This window comes from Amphiprion ocellaris, chromosome 13 (genome assembly GCF_022539595.1).
Source record: "Amphiprion ocellaris isolate individual 3 ecotype Okinawa chromosome 13, ASM2253959v1, whole genome shotgun sequence".
Lineage (NCBI taxonomy): Eukaryota > Metazoa > Chordata > Actinopteri > Pomacentridae > Amphiprion > Amphiprion ocellaris.
This window is the reverse complement of record NC_072778.1, coordinates 15510906-15520932: the sequence shown is the minus strand read 5'-3', so window position 1 is coordinate 15520932 and position 10027 is coordinate 15510906. Positions and strand designations below refer to the sequence as shown.

At 41.2% G+C, this 10027-nt stretch overlaps 2 protein-coding genes across 2 annotated transcripts; one reads left to right on the top strand and one right to left on the bottom strand.

Annotated features, from left to right (window-relative positions):
- The first annotated feature begins 1581 nt into the window (after positions 1 to 1581).
- Positions 1582 to 5234, top strand: fosl1a (FOS like 1, AP-1 transcription factor subunit a). The gene is made up of 4 exons (XM_023284877.3): positions 1582 to 2000; positions 2395 to 2652; positions 3727 to 3834; positions 3938 to 5234. Exons 1-4 carry the CDS (start codon positions 1881 to 1883, stop codon positions 4493 to 4495), a joined length of 1044 nt encoding a protein of 347 aa, XP_023140645.2. The 5' UTR covers positions 1582 to 1880; the 3' UTR covers positions 4496 to 5234.
- A 1459-nt stretch (positions 5235 to 6693) lies between these two features.
- On the bottom strand, positions 6694 to 9678 carry ccdc85b (coiled-coil domain containing 85B). The gene is made up of 2 exons (XM_023284869.3): positions 9454 to 9678; positions 6694 to 9378 (listed from the first exon to the last, which is right to left on the bottom strand). The coding sequence occupies exon 2, from the start codon at positions 8513 to 8515 to the stop codon at positions 7913 to 7915; it is 603 nt and encodes a 200-aa protein (XP_023140637.1). The 5' UTR covers positions 8516 to 9378; positions 9454 to 9678; the 3' UTR covers positions 6694 to 7912.
- Between the last annotated feature and the right edge of the window lie 349 nt (positions 9679 to 10027).

The window sequence follows — 10027 nt, the reverse complement described above, 5'->3', positions numbered from 1 at the left end:
CTCAACTGTCATCATAAGAGAATCAACTTTAAGTTTTTGTTCATAATTTCTTCTTGCCATATTTGTATATATATATATATATATATATATATATATATATATATATATATATATATATATATATATATATATATATATATATATATATATAAATGAAAAAATGAACATGAAAAATGGAAGTTTTAAATGAATGTAGCTTAAAATAATAATAAATCACATTAAGTTTATTGATTCAAATGTTAGTGGATTTTATTCTGGGAGATGTTTCTGGGTGTGATTTTAAAATCTGTGATTGTGAATTTATTGTGAAACATGGTTTTCCTGAGTGGTTAATTTGTTAAAATGTCATTTATTGCAAAACAAATGACTCCTTAACACTCTTTTTTGATTTCCTTCTGTTATGTAACTTTTTTTTTAGCATTTTATTGAAAGGCCTTTATGATCTGTAAGCTGCTTGTTTTCAGTCGTTTGACGTTGATTTTTGTTTTTGCTAAGCACCCTAAGTTTGTTAAAAAAAAGTCTGACACTCTCAGAAACAATGCTTGAGCTTAACAAAAATAAATGAAGTAATTAATGTAACAGATCAATACATCAATCCTTTGGACATATTTCAACTTCTAATGAAATTAGACTCAAATAATAAACTACACCGAGTCAGAAGAATGAACTTTTCCTCTACAATCAAAAGTATTTGAAATTACCAATCTGAAATTGTCTCAGTGTGTTAGGATGGAGAAGTTACTGCAATTTGAATTTAGTTTCAAATAAACTAACACAAAAATACGAGTTTAAAGTACACACAATATTAAGTTCATGCAATCACTAATATTAATATGTGTTTGTCTTAGTTGATAAATTGTATTTATTTTTATCTTGCAACCATGTGTTTAATTGAGTGGCGGTAACTGGTCCATTTAATTACTTTCTAGAGTGTATACACTAAAATATAATATACATTAATAAATATACAAATGTTGTAAACTTAGTGTAAATTTTGGAAATACAGGTTTGCAGTGATGAAGTGAACATCTGCTTTTCTAGATGTACATATACAGCTAGAAAATAAATAAATACATAAATAAATAAATAAATATATATGTATAATTATATACACATATATGTGTATATATATGTGTGTGTATATATATATATATATATATATATATATATATATATATATATATATATATATATATATATATATATATATATATATATATATATAGTATTTGTTGCAGATATGTGTAGCTCACCTGGTCTAATGTCTGTCTCAGCTTATCATCTGTTGTAATCAAATGTAACTTTGGTGTGAACAGAAAGTGACGGTGCTTCCATGTGGAGCCGGAAAGCGTTGTAGTATTTCCACCTCAGCAGCAGAAAACAGAAATCACAGAGTAGCTTCAGACCATGAGGTGAAGTTGCCTGAGGAATCCCGGGTGCTACTCTCGGGAGGAAACTCTCACCAAATATGGTCAATGACGTCACCGACACGTGGTTTAATTCGTGCGAGATCCTCGACAACACTATTTCCCGTAAGTTGGGAGGGGCGTGGTGAACCTATAGTACCCGTTTAAGAGTTTACAACCTCACAATCATTCCCAGACTTCCGACTCTGGATGTATGACTAAGGACGATAGACTGCGCTCAGATTCGTTTTCGGACATTTAAAGGCGATTTGAAAAAAAAGCGAGAAGACATTTCCTTCCTTACTCCCCCTCGAAAACTTCGCCGTGTGGACTCTACCCACTTTCCGCAATAAGGTGGGCTTGCCCGGAGTTTGAATTGACACACAAGACTCAACCCGAGAGTGATTTGAAGAGACCACAAGGTTACAGACCAGCAGCTGGATTCATTTTTTACTTTCTACTGAATCAGAAAGGATGTATCGAAGCTTTGGGAGTCAAGGACGAGGCAACCCGCCGTACACAGGCAGCAGCAGCTCCGGGTCAAACTCTGTGTCTCTGGGAAGCAGCAGCACCTCAACCACACAGCAGGAGCAGGTAGGTCACCCAGCTGGGCAACAGGTTAGGGGTCACATCAGTGTAACACAATGTAGAACAACCTGTAGACGTTTCATATGATGTGAATTCCAAACTATAATAAGAGGATTAACCTGTAATGCTGTTAATGTAGCGTAATATGTGTATTTTCTTGTGGATTTATAGAGATTGTGAAGCATGGGAAAAAATTCTAACAATTATCATGCTAATCTTTATTATAAGTTATGTCTGACTTTAATTACACCACATTTACACTTCATAGAAAATGTGCTTTTTGTTGATTTAAAAAAAAAAAATCTATGTTTGATTTAGGCCCTGTATCACACTACTTTTATTTTGTTCATTATTTATCCTGCAAATTTACTTATAATCTGTCTTTTTTTTCCCTCCTCAGAAATTTACAATGGCAGGTAGCAGTCAGTTTGTACCAAGCCTCAATGCCATCACAACCAACCAGGACCTCCAGTGGCTGGTCCAACCCTCCTTAATGCACCCGCCAGGCCCTTCACGATCACCGGTGCCTCCTTATCCGTCACTCTCAGGGGCGCGGCCACTGGGTCCACCACCCGCCCAGTCCCATCTCCTCAGACCAGGGGTCATAAGGGCAGCTGCAAATACTCCAACTTCAACAAGACGCAGGAATGATGAACATGTAAGGCGGCAGTCATAATAACAGTATCAGATACCATATTACTGTTAACACATATATTATGTGTTTATAGTAACATATAATAATAAAAGAGCCAGAACCTGTCTAAAAATGCACTGATGATTGTAGAATTGTGTGAAAAATGAGTTGTCATCCTGAGAAAGACAACTAGCCCTCTCAGGATTCATATTTTCCCTTGTGGGGATGCAGATACTGATGTGTGGACAATGGCTCAATCATTTTGTGTAACTAATGTGTAATATCCTGTTCATGACACAATTTCATAATTTCCTTTGGACGTGCACAGCAGATCTATCCATTAAGAAATGGAAAGATTATTGAGAGATGTGGTTTAATACATTGTTCAGACAAGTTTTCAGTTCTTTTTTTAAAAAAAAAGGAGCATTGACACCCCAGAGGCAAGTACACACTGTTATCCTCTATGTTCTTTGATGGTGTTTACTCAGAATTGTTGTTGACATCATAAAACAATCACACACTGTTTGCAAAAATCTGCTTTCAGTTAGCAGAGCGGCGCTGAAACTAGGTGTCTGAGCGGCCACATGCCCCGACAACATCCTCATTTTAATCATCAACCCGGTCAACTGTTCTGTGGTTTCGACAGGCACACATTGGCAAATATCCCCGTCACAGAGTTGTAATTTCATGGTACAGGAAGTAGACTGTCATGTGACTCACATGGGCATGTCATTTTCTGTGACTCACACCTGAGTCACCGCTGGAGTCTGAGTGTGACTCATCATCCATAAAGGGCGGGAAACATCAGATCAGCAGCAATTATTCAGTAGGGCGCTGGAAGTAGTCAGAGTTACAAAGGCACAAAAGCTGAAACGTTTCTAAACCATTCATCCGCCATGACTGTGATGACTCAGTGTGCACACATGGGGGTAGTGTTTCTCCTGTGTCATGCTGCCTGTGATGGACTCTCATCAAATTTCTCTTTACACTTCATTTTTTGGAATCAGTTGTTTGCCCAAAGCAAGACAGTTAAAGCCAATCTGTCACTTTAACCTGTTTCATACATTGTAATAATTGTCCTTCTCCTTCTCATCACAGTTGTCCCATGAGGAACTGGAGAGACGCAGAATAAGAAGGGAGAGAAATAAACTGGCAGCAGCAAAATGTCGCAATCGTCGTCGAGAGCTGACGGACTGTTTGCAAAATGTGAGTGAACATTGTACAAATGTCAGAACATTAATGCTTAAAATGCGAGGCAATCAGGCATGAATGAATTTAAATGTGTCGCCCTTTTCTCTGCTTGGTGTAGGAGACCGATGAGCTGGAGGATGAAAAGTCCCGTCTACAGAAGGAGATAGCTGATTTACAAAAGGAGAAGGAGAAGCTGGAGCTGGTCCTGGAAGCACACCGTCCAATTTGTAAAATAGAGGACTCGGATTCGGATTCGGACCCAAATCCTTCACTTTCCTCTTTGGGAGCCATCAAACTGGAGCCAGAGGACTCCATCAAACCTGGACCCTCGACCAAACTGCCAACAAAGATGGAGAAGCCCAAACCAAAGATTACCATCCCTACCAAGCCTGTAACATCGACTGCTGCTGCTGCTGTCACCGAATCAGAGTCTCTCCACACCCCAGTCCTCATATCTACTCCCTCCCTCATGTCCTTCACAGCTGGCATGGTGTTCACTTATCCCTCTGCCCCTTTAGACACCAGCAGCTCCACCACGTCCCACGTTACATCACACCAGGGAAGCGTCCAGCAGTCTCAGGCCCCTCAGCCCTGCAGCATCGCTCATCGCCGCAGCAGCAGCAGCGGCGACCAATCAGATCACTCCCTGCACTCGCCAACCATCCTCACTCTGTGATCAGCAGCTCTGCCATCCTGGCAAAACACTAATGTTCATTTCAAAGCAGTCATAGCGTGTGTGGCGGAAAGGATCTCTGATGGAGATGATTTTAAAATGCATCTGCTTCATTTAATCTCTTTAGAAAGTTGATTCTTTTCATAGATAGCATGGAAGTTAGTGGCATTATCAGGAGTTGATTGTTACACTCTTTTTAGTTTTTATCTATATGTAAAATCTATATATTTCTAATTTTAAAAGCTATAAGATGGAATGAGTGTGTTTGAGGTTTGTTATGAAAGCACTGCATGCAGAATATATTCTAATATAAAGAATTAAACTACAGGCTTTATAGAAAGATCTGTGATAACTCCATCTAATGATATATTAGTACTGATAATTCAATATAATGTTGCCTTTAATACCTTGTTACATTACGTCATGGTATCTAACACTTTATAAAAGTCCTCAACAATGGAAACCGAGTACTTCCAAATAAAAGGTCCTTATTTTTGTATGAATCCTTTAAGAACAGAATTCCATAGAATTGTATATGCAAACTATTGACCACTAAGGCTGGGCCGTAGGAGTTGATACAGATTATATAATCACATATTTATTTTTAAGAGTGTAATATATTTTTGGTAATGCTTGTATTTTTCTCTGGAAAATGAACTGATTTGGTGGGCAGTGCCTTACTTATATCTTTTGTCCAAACTGTACTAGTTCATGGATAATAAAGAGAAAATGTTTAAAACTGTGTGGAAAAGGTGATGGTGTGAAATGATTAGTGTCAAACAAATAGCACAAGGATGTGATCAGACTGAAATGCATCTTAAAGCAGGATATTCATCAGATTATATACTGTGTGAAGCATTTAAAGTGTGCAAAGAATCTTTTAAAGTTGAGGCAGAATGACCCAAATTGGAACATAAAGACTGCGGGACTGAAGCCTTTTCAACCCTTGGCCATTTTCTGAAACTTCCACCTGAAAAAACATCCCCAAATTTAGTCAGTAACAGCTGCAGAACTGTGACACCAAACTGAACACGCCTGGACTCTGTGAGTAAGAGATATACGATAAGTCTCCTTATGATTATCACTAGTGTGCCAGAACAAGGTTTGAAAAGCTCAGGAAAAACTGACTTTTTTACTTCTGCATATAATTGGAAGTGCAAGTTAGAGAGTAAAAACAGCCTCATTACAGTGACTCAATGACAGTCATGTTGTTGAAGCTGTTTTAACTGAATCGCTACCAAGACACATTAGATGTAACAGAAATGAAGCACAGAAAATGCAACATTCATTTTAGTCACAGGTGGCCTCTATAGTGAATGAGCCAAACTTTGAAAAATGTAGTCGGTTGCGTTTTTATGACAGCTATGACCTTGTCCCCGTACAGGGGAGGAGGTTAACTAATTAGTCAACGGATAGAAGATTAATCTGAATCTGTTTTGAGTTCAATCAAGCAAAAATGCTAAATATTCTGTGGCTGCAGCTTCTCCAACTGTTTACTGTGTTCTCTATCGTGTGTAAACTAAACATCTTTGGTATTTTGGTCAAAAGAAAACAAGTAGTTTGAAGAGATAACCTTTGACTCTGAGAAATGATCATATCCATACTTTGCATTTTCTTGACAAATGATTAATGGGTTGATATGTCCATATATCCGCAATAATCATTAATGAAAGTAACAATTAGTGGCAGCCAATAAAAGAGTTGGATTACTGCAGCACACCCTGACAGATTGTACTGACCGCTCTCTGAACCTCTGCTGTGGACACTGTGGTCTCCACTTCCCAAAAATGAAGTGAGTCTTACTAATACATGCATGGCTCAGAGAGCATTGGATTGCTAAAATGGGTTAGAGAGAGAGAGGCAGAGATGGAAGTCATACTGAGAGCCAGAGAGCACGAGAGAGGAGAAAATCTGTGTGTATGCTGCTGTCAAAGGACGCCTGTGCATCACTAAGTGGGTAAAAGCATTACTGCTCTCTCCGGCTCTCCAGACCGTGCAAATAGGGGGATCCAAAAATAAAACTGATGAACATCCATAAAGTCCGTCTGTATGACATGAAGGGAGCATCAATCACGCGCAGTCGGTTCAGACAGGAAGGTCAAAACAACAAGTGCAGAAATCAATCCTTCATTCCGTGTCATGTAAATGTAAATGCTTGTTTGTGCAAAGTCAAACACACAAAGAAAGGTCAGAGCAGCACACAAAGTGTCATACCCACTGTATTTAAAGCTCTTCAGTGCACTACGAGCATAGCCCACCAATAAACAGCTAACGACAAAATAAACCTTTTCTAATCCATGTGCATTATCTATGCTTTAAACTGAAAATGGTTAGTAATGCTAGTTAATACAGACAAATCAAGATAAAGAAGGGTCAAAGTCAAGATTAGTCCTAATGTTGCAGATTAAATACAAAGCAAGAGTTACAGAAGAGAAAGCTGACAAGCGCCGACTCAAACAAACTCTGTGATATGCTATTTGAACATCAACAACGTCATAAAAAATGTCAAACAAGTGAATTTAAACAGCTCGGCTTGAATAGAATAGAATAAAAATCATTAAAACTCGTAGACCTTCCAGTTTGATACAAAGAGTTTCCAGTTTTAGGATTTTTTTTTTAAAAAAGTGACAGAACTTCTGAGTGAGGTCCAACCACATCTATCACGTGTGGTCCAAAAAAACCTTAACAAGTGTGTGCCGGCTCTGGCCAGACTCCAGCACATGTTACATGATGCTCAGCAGTGAACCTGAAGGGCCTTCACATCACACTGCTTCACTCAAGGGCCTGTACAAATTGTGACAATCATCATGCACATATGGCACTCCAATCCTGTCCTGAGGAAGAGAGTGCATAAAATATTACACATTATTGGGCATCTAGCAAAAGCAAATATCAAATAGTGTCTTTTTTTTAATCACAACTCGTCTATTTCAGTGCTATTAGAATTCAGTGGACTAAATATGGCTCAAAACTGGATTGAAATGAATCTTTAGATCTGTGATTTAAAGATCCAAGATAATGCTGTCCAGTGCAATACAAAAAAAGGCTTCTACCAGTGTAGGCTAGTCCAGTGCATGAGATAAATTTATATATGTGACCCACTTTTTTGGTCCCATTTTTTTTCTTTCAATACCAGACCACTGAAAAAGGAGAATTTGCAGAATAGAAAAACACTGTAAAATTTAGGTACATTATCATCTGGCAAACATCTATTAAATGTCTTTGTAAAGTCCTGAAAGGTGAAGTGTGGGAGAATCAAGTCTAAACCTAGTGGCACACACACATCTTTGCAGCATTCAGAAGGCCCTACTGCTTTTACTCTCCCTCCAAATGATTTTAGTGTCCAGCAGAATCCCTCGCATTAGCCCTAGTCTCCTCTGGAAAGCGGAGAAGCTCCAGACTGCTGACAGAAAGCCGCCATCAGTCGTCAGGTGAGCACACCAGGTGAAGCTGGTCCGGGCTGCCCACGCTGCCTGTGCTGGAGCTGCCGTCCCCCAGGTCCCGGGCCACCATGCAGGGCAGGTTGAGCTCGGTGGAGCCTCCGGGGCTGGAGTCGCTCCTACTGACGCACTCCTCCTCCAGGACCAGGCACAGCTCCTTCAGGTCCAGGTTCTCCTTCACCAGCCCGTCCTGCATGCGCTCCAGGTCGGCGAGCTTCTTCAAGTAGCCGCCCAGGTCCTCCCGCATCACTTTGGCTGCGTGGTGCCCGAACAGCTGCCACTCCCGGGCCAGCTTCTTCACTTTGAGCCGGTCGTCGTCCAGGAAGCAGCACAGGTCCCGCAGCTCCACGTTCTCCTCCTGCAGGCGCTGATTGATGACTTTCAGTTCCCTGATTTCCAGGAGGTGTCCCTGCAGCTGTTTATTTACCTCCTTGATCAGCCGTCCGCGCTGGATCAGAGCTGAGATTTTCTCGGTCTCCTCTTTACGCAGCCGGCTCACCAGCTCCTCTTTGGAGCACGCCAGCAAATCCTCGTCAGACATCTTTGACAGTTCTCTGTTTATGATCTCACCTTCGCTACCCATTTTTGTCTTCTGTATAAAAACACCTCTGGGTACCTGAGAATTTATGAAAAGCGCAGAGATGTTGCTCTATTTTAATGCTCAACACTCATCCTCATCTACATCCGCCGTGTTCCAGATGTCATGTATGCAGCCACTACAGCACCGAAGATAAAAATCAAGGCAGAAACATGTGATATCTTTATTTAGATGTTGTTTTCTTCGAGGCGCCGTGACATCAGTCCTGGTTTGAAGCCACTATCTGTTCTCCGTGGATGCTGCCTTAATGAGGTCGTGTCGGAAAACGCACTGCAAACCCCTTTTAATGTCAATCTGTCATCCTCTCCACAGCAGCCTGTGTTCTCCAAAGGCCTCCGGGAGCACAGCACTCCTTATTGCTCCTCAACTAGCAGTATTTTGAAGGCAGCAGCCGCCCCCGGTGGGCTTCTCCGTACCGCCGAGGCCCAGTCGATCCACGGAGGCTTAATCCAGCAGCCTCGGATGCACACCCTGCAGATGTTGTGATTTTTACGTCGCTGGCATCGTCTCATCAGGCTGAGCTCCGGCTCGCCTCGGCTGAATGAACTCCGGTTCGGCTGCAAGGAGAGTCTGCGCGGTGCAGCGGCGCTTTGTCGGGTTTTTATCAAAAACGATTCATTCTTCAGATTGAAAACCGAATAAATCACAATCCGGTCTCACCCGTTATCCGCTCAGGGTAAGTGCATCATCCGTGCTCATCCTCTGGAGCTGCCCGTTACCACAACAATGTCCGCCTCCGCCACTTCCACGGCAGTGACTCTGCCGAGCGGCGCGCTGTGCGTAAAGCTGCAGCTCCGGCAGAGGACAGCCTCAGCGCCCTTCAGCATAAAACCATCCACTGGTTATGCCTTTTAAAAGAAAGAAATGATAAAGACACATGCTTTATGTGTCATGCTTTCAGAACTACAACACAGATTTCTTACCTGCCACAGCTTTTTACTGTAATTTATAGGATGCTGGTCCAGCTGGTGTTTCAGTGCCATCCTGGTCCTCCGCAGATCCTTTTATTTTGAGTGTCCCCCACGGGAAGTTTCAGGCCAGACTGCTTCTTCACGCTCAGTGCTGATTTGACACATTGGTTTAGATAGTAATCTGAAATGTTTGTGGTTTCCTTTGATGCTTCCAGTGGCTTTTCGACATGCCCGATTTTAGGGCCTGTATGATGATGGTGAATTGAAGAGACTGACTCTGTGGTGGAGCTGATGGGACTCTGTAACTCTGATAAACATGAAGATTTGGGGATGAGCATCAGCTCCATGTGCTCAGTCAGTGAGGAGCTTGTGCGCCCCCGTTTGGATTCAAACCCGTAATTTTTTTTTTTTTAACATTTTCTTGCTATGAGACAAAAACAACATGGATAGTTACGATTAAAACGAGAATGAACATGGGAGGCCTGTGTGGAGCCACTTCCTCTGGGGCTTTCTGTTCATTACAATGTTCTCGTCCTCAATAACTAGACTACTTTGTCCTACATGCCTTCAGAGTTCACTGCACGTA